Genomic DNA, 21721 nt, shown 5'->3' with positions numbered 1-21721 from the left:
CGTATTTAAGAAAGAAAAGAATGTTTCCGAAACCTGCAGTTTAAAGCAAATCATAAATATTTATGTGGTTATAAATTATTTTATTAAGGATAAAATAGAAACTTTAAAATTATATTAAGTCTCAATATAAATTGTCATTCTCTTTTGCATAAATAAAAGGAAAGTGTGTAAGATAGAATTGAACTGAGAGAATACTAGTTTACATATTGATAAATATGTTATCAGTGTAAAATTCACAGATAAATGAGGCATCCCAAAATCTTGTCAAGCCTTTAAGTTGAACTATGAGGATCTCATCACTAAGCAAAGCGAGGCGCTATTTTAAAAGACATTTATGCCCCAGAACCTTGTGAAAATAGTGGAAATAAGGGCATATGTGATTTATTTTGGTAACAGCGTAGACATCTTTTTTTTTTTTTTTTTTGGAACCCCAAGAAAATTCGTAGCTGCTACAGCCTCTTTCCTCTCTGTGGTCTCCCACTGTGTAATAGTCTGCAAATCACACAGGGATATAAACCGCATTAAGCAAGCCCCGTGCGACAGGCTCAGACCCAGAGAGACCCAGAGAGGTATTGCGGTGGATAGAACCCGCGTCTTCCGTGTGGAAGTCACCCGCCAAACCCAACTGGGCCGTCCCTTGGGGACTGCGGAGATATGTTTGAACCCAACTATTAACAGATGACATAGTTAATTATTTTTACAAAATTTAGAGGCAAATTTTGGACCTTTGACGTTAAAAAAAAGGTAACCTCGCACTGAAATGATTGGTTCCATGTTGAGATGGTGGGTGCACACTTCATCCCATGATCCTTTTTTTTTTGTTTTTTCCAAATTATTTTCCTTTTGCAAAAGGAAGAACAAAATTTTAGAGTTGTACGTTTGGCCGTTTTTCGAGTCCAGCCTTGAAACTTTTTACCTTCTTTTTATAAATACAAGTATACAACCTCCTGCTTCGTAAGCAAAAGATGGAAATCCATGAGCACCTCGTTCTTTCTCCATCTCTTCTTCTACACAAATTTATCAGTTATCACCGCAATGAGCTACTTCTGGTTGGGAAACAAGTTATTCCAGAATTAATAATTATATCGGGTTTAGTTATTTCGAGATTATTATCCCAACCTCCGATAGAGATAAAAAAGCACTATAATCCTATGATAATTAATTCCTGAATTAGTTATACTTTAAATTTAATCCCGTGATAAATTATTCCCTATCCCTAGTACCAAACCACCTTGACTTTGATTAGTTTAATTTGTGGCCTGAAGTAGTTAACTTGAATGTTGAGAAGAAATCTGTATGTATATACAGCCACATTTGAAGCATTAAATTCTTAACCAAAGTAAAATGCATTCACATATTGAGGTCCAAAACATAAACAATAGAATCTAACACAACGTACATCAAGGTGCATTGATATTGAAGTTCAAATCATCAGTCAAGAACAAGACACCAAAGGACAAACACAAAAACAAAATCAAGAATAGTAGACAATTAATCCATATAAATGAAATAAAACAGCGTCACACAACCATAATATAATGGTACAATCAACTCATATTAGTCATCAAAAGCATGCATCTAATAGACAGCAACAACACAGAGCAGCCAAACATCCTCCCATGAGTCCCGCACCACCAGATGATTGTTGTTGTTGTTGTTGTTGAGGTGGCGCATACTGAGGGGCATACTGGGGCGGGTACCCCGGTCCCTGTGGAGGATACCCTTGTGGAGGGTAGCCTTGTGGTGGATATCCTTGTGGTGGAGGGACACCAACAGGAGGTTGTTGATTGTAGTAACTCATCTTCTGATGAAAAGTTGCTAGCTAGAGAGAGTTTTTGTGAAAGGAGAATTAGTCTTTTCTTAGGCAGAAAGATAATGGGGTACATTAAAGAGGTGTATATTTATTCATTTTATAGATTAAAGTCAAAGTGGTGACAACGAGGACTAGGCCACTTATTTAAAGAAAACCCCTTATTTTATTTATTTTTTTCGGTGACATTTATTTCTTTCTTGCTTGGTCAAAAAAGAAATACGAAGAGTGGACTATTCTAGTGGTGATCACCCTCTACTTTCAACCAAAATGTTGTGAGTTCGAATCACCCTAAAAACAAAGTGGAGAGTTGTTGGAGGGATAGAGCCGAGGGTCTATCGGAAATAGTCTCTCTACCCAGGGTAGAGGTAATCCCGGCGTACACACTACCCTCCCCAGACCCCACTAATGAGATTATACTGGATTGTTATTGTTGTTGTTGTTGTTATTGCTTGGTCAAAAAAATTTAAGGTCACGTTTGTCAAGTTGAAAATTGTTGTTGTTAATTTTTTTTTCAATTTGCAAGTTTTTGAAAATGAGTTTTTAAAAAATAAAGAAATTTTTTTCCCCATCTTTTTCAAGTAAAATGCATGTCCAAACATAATTTCAAATTCCAAATATCATTTTTCAAGTTAACTCCGAATAATATCTTTTTCAAAAATAACAATTTTTTCAAACGCCTACTAGATCTGGTGAAGGTGGTACAGAGAAAGCATTGAAAATTAAGAGGGAGCTTGTGATAGGTTGCGTGGAAATTTGGAATTAATCAAAGAGATTAAGTTGGAGGACAGCGAAACGTTTTTGTACATCCTTAACCTATCACATGGTTAACTAAAAACATCCTTAATGTATTACAAAATCAACAGATTTAGTCCATAATTAACTTTTGTCAAAAAAAAAAAAAAAAAACCAACGAAAAGCTAATACACGTGCACAAAACGTGAGGCGGTCGGCGATTTTCCTTTTACAAAGTACGAAAGATTTCAATATATATTGACTAATGAGAAATAAGACACTTCGTTGTCACTTTTGATCTTTTGGCCCTGCCTACTCCATAAATAAAACTTCAAATTTAGCAAATATTGTCATTCGTTTGCCCTGCATGCAATTAGAGGTATTCATAAGAACCCGAAAAATCGAATCAAATCGAAAACCGCCGACCAAAAAAATCATTACTTTTTAGGTTTGGTTTTGGTTTTGAATTTTAAAAACCGATCATTTTTTGTTTGGTTTTGGTTTTAATAAAAAAATAATCGAAAAAACCGAATCAAACCAACTATAAAAGTAGCTATTTAAATTTATTATTACACATATATGTATATTTTTATATAAAGTTTCTAAAATTTTATAGTACATATTAGTCATTTGTATTTTTAGTATAGTTCTTTGCTATTATAATAATCTAATTCTTTACCTTTATATTCTAGTTTGATTGGTAGTTTTCTTTTACTAAGTACAAGAATTTATTTCATATTAAAAATAATCGATTTTTAATTGAGTACTTAAATTCTTCATCACCATTTGATTCAATTATCATCAATATATCTTGAAAATGATAGATTTCTCAAAGAATAATTGATTTGATAGTGTTACGTTGAAAATGTACTCGCCGGAATATGCGTTTGGTAGTGTATGCCTCATATTTAAGAAAAAAACCGATAAATAACCGGAAAAACCAAAAAATCGACAAAAACCGGTATAAACCGAATCGATAAAAAATCGAGTCAATTGATTTGGTTTGATTCAAATATTTAAAAAATCGACTTACTTAGTTTGGTTTCTTTTTAGAAAAAATCGTCCCAAATCGAACCATGAACACCCTAGACAACACTTTTGACTTAAATGTTTGCCGGTAAAAAAACATGACCAACTATTTTTTACGGTCAGTAACTGTAATTTCCTAATATATATTTATTTCACACAGATTTGATGGGACGTTACATTACGAAGATAAATGCCTTTGGCACTTTTCAAAAGTTAAGTGGGTGGGAGTTCGAGCAGGAGGCCTTTATGATTTAAATTAGCAAAATTGAGTAACGTGCATGTTTCAGCTTCTTCTTTAGTTTTTGGCCAAATAGGTATACTCCCTTTAAACTTGATTTCAGTTTTCATTTTGGTACTTTAATCTAGCGCTTTTTTTATTGAACACCTTAATATTATATAAAGTGATCTATTGAACACTTTACTCATAACCAGTAAAAATAATAAGGTGCGTGTAATTCACACATAAATGACTTAACAAAATGACAAATAAGAGGAAGACACGTGACATTTGAGTCCAAATAGTCAATAAGAAGTTTTGAAAACAAAAAAGATTTATTTTAAACACCCCCCTCCCACTGTCACATTCTTCCCAACCACCCCCTTTCTTTTTTCATTCCATGGAATCCCACCAGCCCCTTCCCTAGAAACCCACCTCCGCCTTCCCAATCTACTTGGCTCTTCAACCACCAGAAGACTACCGTTTTCATCTGTCAAAAGGAAAAAACACAAGTATCGTTTTTGGATTTTCAGATCTGGGGAAGGAAGAAATTTATATCAATTTTTTTCTTTCTTTTTTGGGTTGAAAATCCCTTCTTTTAGCTAACTCGAGAAGAAAAAATTCAAGTTGAGAAAAAAAGGAAAGAAACAAAAAAGAATCCGGCGATTCTAGCAACCACCGACCATTGCTCATTTCCTTTCCTCTTTTATCTTTATTATTCTGTTTCATTGTTGTTTTAACTGATAAAAGAACAGATCTGACAGAAGTAACCGAACATTTAATATTTCGGGGGCTATCATGAAAATCGGCGACATTTATCACCATTTCTGGTCTTCCATCGGTGTGGTATCGGAGATTCGTTTGTGTTCTGTTTATTACTGATTTCGTGGTTGGTATGTAAATGTTAAAACCTTGATAACATATTACTGTTGCTTGTCGCCTCTTTGGACCTGACCGGAGTTTTGACTTTTTCGGCGATCTCCATTAATTCCGACAATAAAATTTACTGCCGTTCTTCTTCTGCTTTCGTTACTCGTCAGAGATCAGGTGGTTATGGGTGGCCTTTAGAAAAAAAATGTCAATTTTGATTTAAACAAAAAAAATAAACATGATCTCAAACCTATTAAATTCACGCGCGTAAGAGGGGGTGAAATACAACTCTCTTGCCATGTTAGTTTTTGTGTTTAATAGGCATACATTGATTTGGGTTGAAGTGTTCAATAGGTAAATGAGCTTAGTTAAGGTGTCAAAATGGAAACTTGAGCCAAGTTTAAGAGGCCGTACATCTATTTGGCCTTAGTTTTTTGATAGAAGTTAAATTTGGACCAAACATATTTTTTGATATACTAATCATTTTCTTTTGGTTGGAAAGATAAGTTGCATTAATTAAACATATGTTTACTGAGATGTTGATGCATGTGCACCATATTACAAACAAAAGAAGTACTAGATGTAGCAGATAAGTTAGAATTGCTAACTCTAATGTGGTTAGTGTTACAATCTCAGGTGCTGCTTTGAGCTGGTTTTACAAGACCAATTGTCAAAAAGGAGTTTACTTCCGCCAATCCAGCTTCCAATTGATGAGCAAAAGTTGTGTGTGTATCCATGGTGGTGGCTACATTCCCAGCTATTGATGGGACTGCCTTGATAGTAGTTAGTCCTAGTTTGTCTTCAAGTAAGAGGCTTGAAACAAAAAGTGGTGCTTCAAAAACTGATGTAGCACCGTTACTTTCCATTTGGCTGTCGTATTTTGCAAAGTTATTCTGCGACTCTATTTTGTTCTCTATTTTGTTCTCTGTACGCATGTAAATTTGGATCATGTAGTAGCTGGAGAAGGTGCTTGCAATCACAGAGTATATTAGTGTATAGAGGATGATCTTTTGTTAGTAGGTTGACTACCTCCTTAGCATCCAGTTCAACTTCTAATGGCATTAGTTGCAATTGTACTGCTATTTTAAGGCCTTGAAGTAAAGCTTGCATTTCAGCTGTAAGGCTATTGGATGTGGGAAGTGAACCTGGGAAGCCCATAATCCAATCGCCTCTATTGTTACGAATTACACCACCTATACCCGTGTAGTTTTTGGTTGATGAATTTACGTCATTGATGGTAGGCTAGAATTACGTGTTTTAGTCATAGTTTGCACTTTAATTATTGTATTTTGTTTGTGCTTGAGCTTAAATGTTAGTGTATTGCACTTATTATGTGTTTTATGCTTTGTAAGAAGTGATTTCTGACTTAAAAAGATATTTGGGAGCTAAATGGAACAAGTTGGAGCTTTGAAATCTAAGTAAAAGCCCAAGAGATTAAGCCGGGATCACGTTCGGGGGTCGGAAGCCAAGTCTGGATATCAAAAATAGAAGAAAAACTTTTCACTCTGGAAAACATCCACTGCCGCCCCGCATGGGGCAGCGCGGCAATACATTTTGTTGTTGTCTGTCACAACTTACTCTCTGAACTTCCCCACTAGCTCCCCGCATGGGGCAGCGCAATGCGCGGCGCGCCTGTGCAATTTTCTCAGAGTATTTGTCCTGTTTCGATTTGGAAAAGGTAATTTCGCCTGGGCCGATTCTTACAGGGTATAAATACAACAAAAAGATATTTTTAGGGGACTTTTGACCTTGGAAGCTTTGGGAGAGCATTGGAGGCTACAAGACACAGGATTTCATCATCTTGCCATCAATTCAATACGGGAGTTCGGAATGTAACGTTAAATTGATGTTTTCTCATTCTTCAATTATATTTGTGATGACTTCCTCCATGATTATGGAGCAGTTTCCTGTAGGGTTTGACGGATTTGATGTGTTGATAAATATTTGTGGATTTAACTCTAGTTCGTGCTTGAATTCATTTATGGAGTTTTGAATTATTGCAACTTTGTTCATCAGTTTATTTAATCGAAAGAGGAATATCTTGGTGATTATCTTTGCATTATTTTGTTTGATTTAATTCATTGATTCTCTTGAGTAATCGGAAGAGCTTGTTGAATTGTTGATTAAATCGAGTTAGGATAATATTCGAGAGATGTTTTCCTAAGGACCAATCCATTAACGCATGCTTGCATACTTCACAGTGCTTATATTGGTTTACCTCATAGAGTTAAGATTTAATCGAGAGAGTAGTCTTGACTACACGTTTGAACTAATCATCGATTGAATTCGTGAGAATTATTAGGACATTAGAGTGAATTAAACTAGACTAAAATCTCAGTTAGCTATCTTGCCCCTATCCTGTCAAACCCTTATTCCTCACATTGATAAGAAACCACTATGCGAATCTCTAATTCCTTGTTGTCAATTGTCAATTACGTTATTTTAGTAGTTAAACTTAGATCATAATCATTTAACTCAAGTGTTGATCCTCCTGAATAGAAATTAAACCAGGAATTACTTGAACATTGTTTAAATCCAATTCATATGGAGACGATATCATACTACACTATCTTATATTAGCGAGAATCAATTTCATGTTGTATTTTTTGCTCGTCAAATTTTGGCGTCGTTGCGGGGGATTGGCAATCAATAGTGTTCAAAATAGTTTTTGGTGTTAATTAAGGAATTTTTATTTTATTTTATTTTATTCTTCACGGGTTTCCTCTTCCGTCTGCAGGCAACAAATTGACTCTTTTGGTGTATGACTCGATCTTCTTCAAAGGAATTGATTCCATATAATCTAGAGGTGGAAAAGAGTCTGCGACAATTGAGGAAAGAGAAAGAACTCACCGAAAATTTTTTGGGGCAACCCTTCAACCCCAGAACACATGGCTAAAAACGGTAAGGGCGAAGTAAATTTAGCTGCAATAAAAGCAGCACAGCTTAGAGAAGAAACTGGAAGGATAGCAGCTGAGGCAGCCCATAGAGCTACTGATGAGACCGTCAACGATGATGGGGGTCGAACATTCATTCTAAATCGACCCTTGATTGAAGACCAGTTCGAGAATGATGTACCCATGCCTGGTAGAACATTAGGTGATTATGCCATACCAGTCTACAATCAGGGACTGTCCAGTGTCAGACCTCCACCAGTAGCAGCAAATAATTTTGAGTTGAAACAAGGATTGCTTCAAACTATCCAGAACAACTGTGTCTTCAGAGGGAAGGTAAATGAAGATCCTAACACTCACTTGATTAGATTTTGAGAAAATCATGAACAACTTCTAGTACAACAGAGTATCAAAAGATGTAGTTTACCTAAGGGCATTCCCTTTTTACTGAAGGATGATGCGAAGCATTAGCTTCGTAGCTTACCAACAGGGTCGATCAGGACATGAGAGGATATGACTAGAAAGTTTCTTGACAAATACTTCTTAGCTGCAAAAACAGTAAAGTTCAAAAAGGAAATTCACAACTTCTGCCAGACTGACACTGAAACAGTTTTCGAGGCTTAGGAAAGATTCAAGGAGATAGTGAGGAAGTGTCAGCATAATGAGATTGAATTGTGGATGCAACTCCAGGACTTTTGGGATGGACTGACACCCTCTTCACGACGAACTCTGAACACTGCAGTTGGAGGTCCTTTAATGAAGAAGACTCCTGAGGAGTTTGTGGCAATTCTTGATAAGCTATCTGAAGATGCCAACTAGTGGCCAGCCGAGAGTAATGATAGAAGAAGATCGGTTGGGGTTCATAAAGTAGATTCCAACACAGCAGTGCAAGCCCAACTAGTCGCCATGGCCAAAGAGATAAGAAAATTGACCTTAGCCAAGGTCCATAGCCAACCATCACCAGTTTGTGATGTTGAATGGGTCATCCAATGCATCAGTGCCAGGTCGTAGCTGCATATAAAGTGGTAAATAATGTGGGAAGCTTTGATAGAGGCAACTACAAGAGTGGTAATAATTTCATATCTATGGGACAGAGGCACCCATGATTTTCTTGGAATTCACCAAGTGGAAGCCTGGACTCATGGCAACAATATAACTCTAGACCTCAGGGACAAGGAGCTCCTAGCTTTCAAAATCAGCAGAGGCAGCAATATCAGCCTCCATAGTCTAATCAGTCAAGTATGGAAGATCTGATGAAGGCTTTTATTATTAAGACAGATGAGAGGCTTGACACCCACGGTGCAACTATCAAAGAACTGGGAACATCATTTCAAAACCTGGAAAGACAAGTTGGGCAACTAGTTACTCTATTGTCTAAGAGGGTTCCAGGAATGCTCTCTGTTGATACAGAAAGAAATCCAAAAGAGACAATCAATGCAGCGTCTTTGAGGAGTGGGCACAAGTTGGAGGATCCCATAGCAAAGCAAAAGGATGAGCCGATTGAAAGACAGGTAGAGATTGTGGAAGAGCAGAAAAATGATAACATTCAAAAAGGTGCAGGGCTGGTAGATGATGGTCTGGAGAAGAAAGGGAAGATGAGATCTCAGAAAAAGAAGAAGGATGATAATACAACAAATAATGATACTGAAGATAGCAAATACATACATGCTCTACCGTTCTCCCAGAAACAAAGACGAGAAAAGCTGGATAAACAATTCGAGCACTTTCTAGAAGTGTTCAAGCAGGTGCATGTGAATATACCTTTCACAGAGATGCTTTCGCAGATGCCAGTATATGCCAAATTCATGAAGGAAATATTTTCCAAGAAGCGGAAAGTGGAAGAGACATTGGTTGTCAAGTTGACAGAGCATTGCAGTGCCATCTTGCAAAATAAGCTCCCTTAAAATGTGGAGATCCAGAGAGTTTTACTATACCTTGCTCTGTAGGAAGTACTAAATTTCAAAACTCTTTGTGTGATTCAGGTGCTTCCATTAATCTTATGCCCTTGTCTATTTTCAGAAAATTGGAGGGAAAAATTGGAGAGATCAGGTCGGTACCTGTGTCCTTCCCGCTAACGGATCAGACCACCATCATACCTGACGGAATCGTTGAAGATGTGTTGGTTCGGGTGGATAAATTTATGTTCCATGTGGACTTCATTGTGGTCAACATGGAGGAGAATAGGGAGGTCGCTTTGATTTTAGGAAGACCCTTCTTGGCTACAGGCAGAGCAATTCTGGATATTCAGGAAAGGCATCTAATGCTCAAAGTGATGGATGACCGACTAATTTTCAAAATGGAAGGAGAAATGAGGGCCCTGAAAGAGCAAATTGGAAAGAGTGAAGCTGCTAAGTGTGGGGTGTACCCAAAGAAGGCTGAAAAGAAGCTCTCAGCATGGATGTGTGCACTGGGTCAGGCGTGCAAGGGAGATCCCGACGATTCTGACCCCGACTAGATGAATCAGGGAAGTTATATCTTGCTTTTTATTTGTGTGTTATGGGGACATGCCATAAATAAAGTGTGGGGGTGGGGAATGTGTGTGTGTGTGTATATATATATATATATGTGTGTGTGTGTGTGTGTGTGTGTGTGTGTGTGTGTGTGTGTGTGTGTTTGTAGTCGTTTCTTTTGATTGATTTTGTTTTTTGACTTTTCCCGACGACAGATTTCCTCAACCATCTTCTTGAGGGATCAAAGTCGAAGAAAAAAATATTTTATTTTTCTTAGGTAGTGTAATAATTCCCCCTTGGTTTTTTTTGTGCGGCGGTTCTTTTTCAAGGGTTTTGTTTGAACCGGGTGTAGTTAGTTTTTCTTTTAGTAGGAGTAGTGAAGTCTTGTGCTATGTATTAAATGGAGATGACTTTCCTTGACTTTTTTGTGCCTTGAGAGCAGTGAGTGCCTTAGTTGTGACGCCTAGGCTCAGTTCTTGACTCTTAAATAAGTACCATAAATTATTTGATTGCAACTTTGCTTAACTGCTTTGACTAGAGAGTCGGGATAAATCCGATCCTAAGTGAGTTATGTGCCAATGTGTGTGTGAAATTTTGTTGAAATTCTATGCATGTCGGTTGATGTCGAGAACTTACCCCATGTGTTTGCAAAGAAAAATAGTAGTCTTGTTCAGTCTAGAAAGTGATATAGGCATTTCTTTGTTGAAGCCAGATATATGTTTTACCCACCTAATTGTGATGTATCTTCGTTAGCCCCGTTGAGCCTGTAATCCTATTTCTTTGGCAACCATACTACAAGCTTGACCCCTTTATTTAAATTATTTATTTGTTTGAACCTTTTACATCTAGTAAGCACTTGCTTTTGTGGGTTTTGAGTGGAACTATAGAAAAAAGAGAAAGGTTCACTTTTTGGAAAATTGTGAGAGCTACTTGTATAGAATTGAAAAAAAAAAGAGTTTGATTGAAAAAATAGAAAAGAAAAAAATTAGAACTTAGAAAAGGAAAAAATTGATTCCTTGCTAGTGGTAATTCTCATCTTGTTTGTGCTTAAAGGAAGTGGGAGCTTAATGCGTGAAGGTTGGGGGTTGTTCAACATAAGTATGAGATTTGAATTGTTAATGTATATGTATTAAAGTGCTTAGGGAGGTGTAGCCACTATATCCAAATCTATCATATCCGTCCCGCAGCCAACATTACAACCAAATTAAGTTCTACTTGATCCTTGACTGAATGCGCTCAATTAGTAGGGTATTACACAACGAGCAAGCCTATGGTACATCTTTTGTGGCATATGAATCTTAATTATGAGAGTGAGCGAATTCTTTCTATCTTGAGTTTCTAATTGTTCTTGAAATTTATTGTGTGTGGAACTACTCTCTATTGTTTGTGTGAGGACACATGATTTTCGAAGATAAGGTGAATTTGTTGACCTCTGTGTTAGAGTAAGTGAGCATGTTGTGGAAAATGCGTGGTGCTTTTGCGTCGAATCTTGAGGCTAGGATGTTATGATAGGGTGCTTAGTCTGCTTTAAATATTCTTGACATGCTAAGTTAGGGAAGTTGCCTGATAAGAAGATCGTCTCTATATGAAGTGCAGTTTGATTCCTCGAGAAAGAGCAATGGTTTAAGTGTGGGGTGTTGAGGGTATGCTAGAATTACGTGTTTTAGTCATAGTTTGAACTCTAATTACTGCATTTTGTTTGTGTTTGAGCTTAAATATTAGTGTATTGCAGTTATTATGTATTTTATGCTTTGTAGGAAGTGATTTCAAGATAAAAAGATATTCGGGAGCTAAATGGAACAAGTTGGAGCTTTGAAGTCTAAGTAAAAGCACAAGGGATTAAACCGGGATCGCGTTTTGGGGTCGGGAGCCATGTCTGGCTATAAAAAATCGAAGAAAAACTTTTCACTCTGGAAAACATCCACTGTCGCGCCGCATGGGGCAGCGCAATAGTATATTTCGTTGCTATCTGTCAGAACTTGCTCTCTGAACTTCCCCATTAGCGCCTTGCATGGGGCGGCGCAATGCGCGACGCGCCTGTGCAATTTTTTCAGAGTATTTGTCCTGTTTCGACTTGAAAAAGGTAATTTTGCCTGGGCCCATTCTTATAGGGTAAGGCTGGCAAGTGGGCCGATCCAGGCACGGGATCGCGGGCCAAACTGGCCAAACAGGCTAGGACCGTTTGAGCCGGTTTTAGTGGGTCTGGGCCGGTCCTATGCTTTGGGCTCGCCAGGTCCGGGGCCATTTGGCCCGCCAGGGACCGGACCGGTCGCTTAGCGGGCTAAACGGTCCCAATGGCTATATTTTAAAAAAAATAAATAAAAATATAGCCGTTGGGCTGTCAAAAATAGTCGTTGGCTATTTATAAAATAGCCATTTAACCCCCCAACTTTGTTTTAATCCCAAACTTTTTATAATTATACTTTTTCCCTATTTTCAACTATAAATACCCCATCATTCTTTCATTTTTCTTACAAAATCATCAATCTATCACAATCTCTCTCTAATTTTCTTCTATAATTGCTACTTTTGCTTACTTTATTATTGCAATTCGTGAAACAATTGTGAAATTGGTGAATTGAAGTCTTCAACGATAATCAATTTTTAACAAGTTGTTCGTCAATTCGGTAAACTCGTTTCAACTCTTAAGTTTTAATATTATAGTTTTGTTTGTTTTATTTATTTTTTATTACTTTATTAATTAATATGGCTTCCTTAAAATAACTTTTTGGTAAAAATAAGGGTAAATCCAAGAGTGACGAATCTAGTGCTCAATCTGTTTCTCCTCCACTGCCCCGGGCTCCCCGAACCAAACTCCATATCCGTCCTACACCTACTATTTTTGATAGCGATAATAGTTTATTACAATTTACTGAAAGTCAATTTTGCTATAATATTAGAGCTGGTGAACAATTAGACCATGAATTAATGAATGCTCTTTATTCTAATCCAACTATTGATGAAAATGATGATGAGGAAATAGATTTTGATGAAACTCAACCGGATGATGATACACCAACTAGTCATGCTCCTGGTATTAACCCAACTAGTGATAACCCTGCTAATCCAAATGATGCCCCATCTGATACTCCTGTTACTGCCCCTACTTTTTCTAGACAACCTAGCAAACTGACAGAAACATCTCCCGTTTGGCTATTTTTTACTCAACTAATTCCAAAAAATAAGGTTAACTGTAAAACTTGTGGCACGAAGTTAGTTTTTAAATATTTTTTTTGGGGGGGGGGGGAGGGGGAGGGGGGAGGGAAACTTTTGCTAGACACATATTAAAACACCCTCAAGATAGAGTGAAATATCTTCGTATGAAAGCTTTGGCCGAGGGGAAAAGTCTACCTACTCCTAGTCAGGTTAACCCTAGTACCGGTTCAAATCAATTTCAACCGGGAATTAACACTGTTACCGGTGGTATTTTATATTATGATCCAAAAAAAGATCGGGAAGAATTGGCAAAAATGGTAACTGTTATGTGTTTACCCTATAGTTTTCTTTCTGACCCTAACTTTGTGCATTATATTAGAAAACCTTTTAATCCTACTTATAAAGGTTTTCCTCGCACAACCGTAAAGAGCGATATTTATAAATATAAACATGAATATGAATAATATTTGCGCTATTTATTTACTCATATAAATTATTGTATTGCTATTACAACTGATATTGGTAGAAGTGGTAACGACTGTGATTATCTTACTGTTATCAGTTATTGGATTTATGAGGATTGGATAATGCAAAAGCGCATTATTTCTTATAGAATAATTAATTCACGTCATACATGACAGTTTATTGCTAGCACAGTTACATATATTTGTAGATATTTTTGCATTAGTGATAAAATAATGTCAGTTTCAATGGATAATGCTACTAGTAATACAAATGCTATAGCCTTGCTTACCTCAAAGCTAAATGCTGCATTTAGTGACATTTTTCATGTTAGATGTATTTGTCATATTTACCATTTAATTGTGGGTGATGGTATGAGAATTTTATGAAGTTTGTAAGAGATACCGTATAACTTGTATGAACAAAAATTAGTATGTATTATGTAACTTATATTTTGGCACATCTTGATTAGTTTCTTTTTCTTCTCAATGGTGGTATTAGCACCTTGTTGTGCTCATTCCATAGGGGGATAAATACTAAAAAAGATATTGCCATATTTTTTTAATGCTATAATAAAATTACGGCGCATTGCTTTGAATATCTCTTTACAATATTTTTGTCTTTAGATTTAAATTTGAATTAAAAAATATTTAAAAATTTAGGTCATAATTCTATAATAAATTTTACAAGGCATTGCGTTAGATATTATTTTAAACATCCTTTTGTCTCTAATTTCTATTTAATTTTTTAAAAAAATCTATTGGGCCCACTTAGCCCATTTAGTCTGCGGGCCGGGACCGTTTAGCCCGAGATCAAACAGTCCCGATCCTGGTCCCGGTCCCGAGTCGGTCCCTACAAAAAGACTGTTTAGCCCGGGACCGTTTGGCCCGTTTAATTTGGGACCGGTTGGCCCGGACTACTTAGCCCGTTTAGGCCCGGGACCGGCCCACTTGTCACCCTTACTACAGGGTATAAATACACCAAAAAGACGTTTTTTAAGGGACTTTTGACCTTGGAAGCTTTGGGAGAGCATTGGAGGCTACAAGACACAAGATTTCATCATCTTACCATCAATTCAATACGGGAGTTTGGATTGTAACGTTAAATTGATGTTTTCTCATTCTTTAATTATATTTGTGATGACTTCCTATATGATTATGGAGTAGTTTTCTGTAGGGTTTGACGGATTTTGTGTGTTGATAATTATTTGTGAATTTAACTTTAGTTCGTGCTTGAATTTGTTTAGGAGTTTTGAATTGTTGCAACTTTATTCATTAGTTTATTTAATCGAAAGAGGAATATCTTGGTGATTAGCGTTGCATTATTTTATTTGATTTAATTCATTGATTCTCTTGAGTAATCGGAAGAGCTTGTTGAATTGTTGATTAAATCAAGTTAGGAGAATATTCGAGAGACGTTTTCCTAAGGACCAATCCATTAACACATGCTTGCATACTTCACAGTGCTTATATTAGTTTACCTCATAGAGTTAAGATTTAATCGAGAGAGGAGTCTTGACTACACGTTTGAACTAATCATCGAATGAATTCGTGAGAATCATTAGGCCATTAGAGTGAATTAAGCTAGAGTTAAAACTCAGATAGCTATCTTGCACCTATCCTGTCAAACTCTTATTCCTCACATTGATAAGAAACCATTATGCGAATCTCCAATTCCTTGCTGTCAATTGTCAATTGTGTTATTTTAGTAGTTAAACTTAGATCATAATTAATTAACTCTAAGTGTTGATCCTCCTGAATAACAATTAAACCAGAAATTGCTTGAACATTATTTAAATCTAATCCCTGTGGAGACGATATCATACTATACTATCTTTGATTAGCGAGCATCAATTTCGTGGTGTTTTGCGCTCGTCAAATTTTGACAGTACTGTATTGAATTTGTAGAAGTTTGGTTTTGATGGAATCCAACGGAGAGCAGTGCGTACCCTAGTGGGTTTTTGATAGTTTGAAGCCGCCAAATAGGAAAACTCAATAGTTTGATGTAATGTGCGCGTCCCCTATCAATGAGTAAATAGTTTTTAAATACTATATAAACTTTTAAAAATAATGTGTTTGAATTGTAAAATAAAAATTAAATTAAAAAATATAAGTTCCTAAATATAATGAATATTAATCGCACATAGCTATCTATATAAATAAAAATAGCAAGTTGTTATATGTTAGAATGAATACAAGATAATAATGATAACAATAATTAATGATAATTTATTTAGAATAAATTTTGGTCTATAAATTTATTCTTATTTCTTTAAATTTGTATTTTAATTAATTTACTCTTAATACTATACTATAATTAATTTTTCTCTTATAGACTCTTTTCACCGCCAATTCTTTTGGTCTTATGGAAACAAAGTTACGTATCTAAGAGTTTTGTCAACTTAAAAATAATTAATTATATTTTTTAAAATATTTGAATTGTATTCTTTTGCTAATAATTAATTCAAAGACTTATTATTTGTGCTTATCCTTAAAGTAACTCATTAAATTTTTGATGATTTACATAAAGTAATTTAAATTAAAATTAATTTTAAATTACTCATAAATTAGCTCATAGTTTCTATGATGCTCCGCTAGATTTTCTTACCACCATGGAATGTACAAGTGTTGAGTACAATTTTAATTATGTGAGTTTATTAAAGTGAGTAAAGATTTAATTAATAAAATTTTAGTTGATGTCAATATCTTAAATATTTTAAAACTAAATGTGAAATATTATTATAGTTATATTAAATAATTCAAAAGGAAAAAATTAGGACTTCATATCTATCATTAGGTGTATCTTAGCTAAAACAGTAAATCGAAGAAGTCCTTCTATGGGCTTCATCAAGCATTCACACAGTGGTATGCTAATTTTACGGGGTTTACACATTCTTTGAATGATTATTCTTTATTCTTTAGAAATACAGACTCTTCTATATCTATTGTGACAGTACGGACAATATATTACTAACAAATAATTAATGATGCTGAGGAACTTCATGCTTTGAAGTCTTTCTTACATCAAGAATTCAAAACCAAAGGTTTTAGGTGCTTACATTATTTTATGGGAATGGAAGTGTTGCGTGAGTCTCATGAGATTAATTCTGTTCACCGAAAGTTCACCTTTGATCTGATGGCTGAATTTGACTCCATTCATGACAAGAGTGGGTTGCTCAAGTGGTGAACACCCTCCACTTCCAACCAATAGGTGATGAGTTCGAGTCACCCCAAGAGCAAGGTGGGGAGTTCTTGGAGGAAGGGAGTCGAGGGTCTATTGGAAACAGCTTTTCTACCCCAGGGTAGAGGTAAGGTCTGTGTACACACTACCCTCCCCAAACCCCACCAGTGAAATTATACTGAGTTGTTGTTGTCGTCGTGTCATAAGACCCTTGTATGTTGTCTTCTTGACTTCACTGTTCGTATTCTCGCCAAATCTGGTGAACCCATTTCACTAGGCAAATTAAACTATTTAACTTACATAACAGCCAATGTATGCAAGATCCACGCGAGCCTCATCTTTATGCTGCTTGAAATGGTGTTTGTGTCTGAAGGTAAAACACATAGTCTGAAGGTTTAAGAGACATGTTCTAGTGGGTTCGGGTCTTTTGGATTGTTATTGGGTCTATTTGATATGGACTCTACTCCAACAACTTGGGCTGTTGTGTTTCTTAGACATTTTTCTTTTTGTCGTTCTAGAAGGTCCTGGAAGCTGCACAAAAATCTCTCTAAGTATTTAATTCCATGTATACATCTATTAGTTGGTTAGAATAGCTGTTATAGATTGACAAATAGAAAGGAGCCACTTGGCATAATTTGTTATAGAATAGATTCTAAGCCGACCTATAAAGAGAAAAGGAAGCGCCCACTAATTTTAGTCGAACATACAAAAAAGGAAATTCTTCACAACATTCTACCTTCGTTTCATTTCCTTCGTTATCTAATTATATGGTCAAATGGTTTTGTGACCCATTAATGTATAAGTCAAAATTCGCCCTAAGAATATTTAGCGTAATTTGATATTAGAGAAAGAGTCGGTCAAGATCGCCCAAGATGCAGCAAAGTCATTGGCCGAGGAGCCGACAAGAGTCGTAGTCGAGATGTCAACAATGGTCGAGGTCAAGGTTTACTATTGACGATAAGAGCTGTAACGGCTAATTTGTCAGGATAGAGTATTAAAAGAGAATATTCTCGTGGATATTCTCTACCTTTGTACTATTAGGGTTTCTTAGGAAAATACCTTATATATATATATATATATATATAGAAAGAAGAGACAATGATAGAGACATGTAATATTCATTTGATAAGAACACTTCTGAGAAGAAGATTCTCTCTCTCTTACAAAAATACAAATATTACCTTTTGATAAAGATTCTTACTCATATTATTCCCCACCTTTCTACCAGATCTGAGGATTGTTCATACAAATCTTGGACCGTTCTGTCACTCATCATTGTCAAGAGAAATATTCGTCTAATCCATCCATTATTGGGCGAATTATACTCCTTATTTACTTAAATGTCATTTATTTTCATTTATTGTTAGTTATATCTCCATTAACGTTCATGCTTTAAGAGTATTTTGCACTTATTGTCGTCAATCATTCACAAGATTTGTCCCCATCTCCTGCACGTTTTCGAGATTAGCATCTAGAGTTGTTATCCTTAACTAGATTTAACATATTGTTACATAAATTTAATAGTTCAACCGAAAGTTATATTTTTTGGTCAAATAATTTGGCGTTGTCTATAGGGATTTTCTAGTTAAGTCTTTTAGTTTCTTTTAGATCTACAATCGACATTGGTTACTAATTAAAAAAAAGAACATTTTTTTTCCTGCACGCATAGATTTGATATGGCAGGTAACAGAGAAGAAAGAACGAGAATAATGAATGACCTCCCACCCAACCTCATGAACATCATCCACGAAAGCTCTGAAGCAGTGGACGAGGACACAATGCCCAATGCCTCTCCTAGGCGAGGTGGATCACCCCCTCCCCACTGCAGTATCACAAAATCCCTTGGCAAGACAGCCTCCACATCCGTGGGAGAGGAGACACCACCAACGATAAATAAGCTCCTTGAGGCCTGTCTAACTGATACACTAACCAGCATCCTCCGTAAGCCCGTTCAGGAAGCGGCCGCAGTAAATACTAGAACCTGTGTTGCACTACCAGTGGACAAGCAACATGATCAACCTCCTCCTCCACCCACGACGACAGGTATTACTCACAATGTTGTTAACAAAGCAGGCGATAACGCTCTCACAGCCATTCTGAAAAGGATGGAGGAAATGGAAAACGAGAACAAGGCACTTCAGGACCAAATGAGAGAACACCAAGAGAGGGCCGATAAAATACCGAGCGCTCCTAAGTTATTGCCAAAGAGAGATGCCGGTTGGTTCGTCGAGCAGCCATACATTGATAGCGCTGCCCCACATGCCATACCAAAGATCTTTAAAATACCGCCTTATCTGAAAATATATGATGGCACAACCGACCCCGAGGATCATGTGACACATTAAGTCACCGCCGTCAAAGGCAATGACCTCTCCAAGGAACAAGTATCATCCATTCTGCTAAAGAAATTCGGCGAAACCCTCACGGGAGGTGCATTAACCTGGTACTCGCAACTGCCGGTACGTTCCGTCGAAACCTTTGAGGAAATGACTGATAAGTTTGTGACGGCCCATGCCGGGGCCAAGAAGGCCGAGACAAGAGTAAATGACATCTTTGCTATCAAACAGTCCCCGGGAGAAGGACTGAGGGACTTTCTCGCCCGTTTTAACGGAGTAAGAATGACTTTGCCCAATGAATCAGAATGATTGGCGGTGGATGCTTTTCAAAACGAGCTGAGAAGAAATGCTTCAAGGGTGACAAGAAAATTATTAAGCCGGCTTACGAAATATCCGCCAAAATCGGAGAAATGATATCAGAAGAGATCCTGTGGCCTCACGACCAAACCGGGAACGGTATCTCCATATGTCAGAACTACCGTTGCATCCTCATCTCGCCATGAAGAAGGCCCATCCCGATCAAGAACAGGGACTCACCGGAATGAGAGAGGTATGCCACATTTACTATCCGCTCATAATTTTTATGTGTCACCGACATAGATCGTCTACGCCTTGGAGAAGATCGGACCAAAGGTAAAGTGGCCACAAAAGATGAGGTTGGACCCGAATACAAGAAAATCAGACACCCTATGCGAGTTCCATCAAGAGCGAGGACACAAAACCGAAGATTGCATCGCCCTAAGACAGGAGGTCGTAAACATGCTACGACAGGGGCACCTCAAAGAATTGTTGAGCGATCGGGAAAGGACTAACTTTGCCAGGGGACGCGAACATCAAGGGCCGCCAAAGCCGCCCTCGCCAGTCCGCACCATCCAAATGATCATCGGTGGTGGGGACGACGTTTCTATCAATAAAGTGAAGTTCACCACAACCCACAAGCTCAAGCGGTCGATCACCCACGAACGGTATGATGAACTCGAAGAAAGTATCATTTTTGATAAGTCGGATACCAACGGTTTGGATTTCCCTCACTATGACACTCTCGTTATCACTCTATGAATTTTAGATACCGACGTAAGACGGATTATGGTAGACGATAGAAGCGGCGTGTGTATTATCCATCCTCGATTACTTACACAAATGAAACTCGAGGACAAGATAGTGCAATGCTGCATCACACTAACAGGCTTTAACTATGCAGTTAAGCGAACATCTGGCGAGACCACAGTCCCCGTCCTGGCAGGTGGCGTCACTCTAGAGACCACATTCCACATCATGGACCAGGACATGACATACAACTCCATAATAGGGTGACCGTGGATACACACCATAAGAGCTATACCCTCCAGCTTGTACCAAGTCATCAAATTCCCAACTTTATGGGGCATGTTCAGTATACGAGGGGAGCAATGCATATCACAGGAATGTTACCGCCTCGCCCTAGACTGCACGGCCACCCAACAAACAAAGGATAAAGAAAAAGAGGCATAACAATCAACATGGTAGAGGTCGGTATACGATGACGTCGAGGACGTCATTTGGGACCCCGATATGGTCGAGGCCGCATGATCGACCATAGATAACCTCGGCCTAGTTCAATTGGACAGCAACGACCACATCAAGAAAGCTTACATCTGCTGCAAACTTGAAGAACCAGGTAAGTTTCGTAAATTTTTAACTGACAACGCAGTTGCTTTTAGCCGTGCAAATATTCTAGGTATTCTTAAGGAAATCGCCACACACAAATTGAATGTTGATCCACTCTACCCTCCAGTGAGGTAAGTTAGGCGTAAGTTCAACTCCGCAATTAATGATGCGGTATGCGAAGAAGTGAAAATATTATTGGAAAACGGCTCCGTCACGGAGTCGAAGTATCCCAAAGGGGTCGCCAACGTAGTCATGGTAAAAAGACAGAATGACAAGTGGCAGATGTGCATAGATTTCACTGACTTGAACAAAGCTTGCCCCAAGGATTCATTTCCATTACCTCATATCGACCAACTCATCAACGCAACAGCTGGGCACGAGCTACTAATTTTCTTGGATGCCTACTCGGGCTATAATCAGATCATCATAGAGGAAGAGGACCAAGAAAAGACCACCTTCATCACCCACCAGGGGACGTACTGCTACAGGGTCATGCCATTTGAATTGAAAAATGTGGGGGCAACTTACCAAAGGCTGGTGATGAAAATATTCAAAGAACAACTCAGAAAAATGATGGAAGTCTACATCGACGACATGCTCGTCAAATCCAAAATGAAAGAAGATCACATCGACCACTTGAGAGAAGCCTTCGTCATACTCAGACAATACGGCATGAAACAGAACCCCAAAAAATGTGCATTCGGTGTGGCCTCAGGAAAATTCTTGGATTTCCTAGTGTCGCAACGAGGTATCGGGGTCAATACCGACCAAATCAAGGCCACTGAAAGGATACAGACCACTTGAACACCAAAAAGCAGGCCCAGATGCTGACTGGCCGTATCGCCGCCCTTTCGAGGTTTATCTCACGATCCTCTGATAAGTGCCACAAGTTCTTCAGCGTACTCAAAAAGGAGAACGGCCTCCAATGTACCCCTAAA

At 37.6% G+C, this 21721-nt stretch overlaps 1 protein-coding gene and 1 long non-coding RNA gene across 2 annotated transcripts; both read left to right on the top strand.

Moving 5' to 3' along the window:
* The first annotated feature begins 4027 nt into the window (after positions 1-4027).
* LOC104113203 (uncharacterized) lies at positions 4028-5704 on the top strand. Its single transcript, XR_011412759.1, has 2 exons — positions 4028-4632; positions 5298-5704. It is a non-coding gene; the product is annotated as an uncharacterized lncRNA (long non-coding RNA).
* Positions 5705-8793: 3089 nt separating this feature from the next.
* LOC104113206 (uncharacterized) lies at positions 8794-10007 on the top strand. Its single transcript, XM_009623314.1, has 2 exons — positions 8794-9427; positions 9535-10007. The coding sequence occupies exons 1-2, from the start codon at positions 8794-8796 to the stop codon at positions 10005-10007; spliced, it is 1107 nt and encodes a 368-aa protein (XP_009621609.1).
* Positions 10008-21721: the final 11714 nt, after the last annotated feature.

Source organism: Nicotiana tomentosiformis, chromosome 12 (assembly GCF_000390325.3).
Source record: "Nicotiana tomentosiformis chromosome 12, ASM39032v3, whole genome shotgun sequence".
Classification (NCBI taxonomy): domain Eukaryota; kingdom Viridiplantae; phylum Streptophyta; class Magnoliopsida; order Solanales; family Solanaceae; genus Nicotiana; species Nicotiana tomentosiformis.
This window is presented reverse-complemented; position numbering and strand designations above follow the sequence as displayed.

Coding starts and splice junctions, on each gene's coding strand:
- LOC104113206 (XM_009623314.1), top strand. CDS start 8,794: ATGGAAGATCTGATGAAGGCTTTTATTATTAAGACAGATGAGAGGCTT. Junction 9,428..9,534: donor CAAGTTGACAGAGCATTGCA/GTGCCATCTTGC, acceptor TGTGTGATTCAG/GTGCTTCCATTAATCTTATG.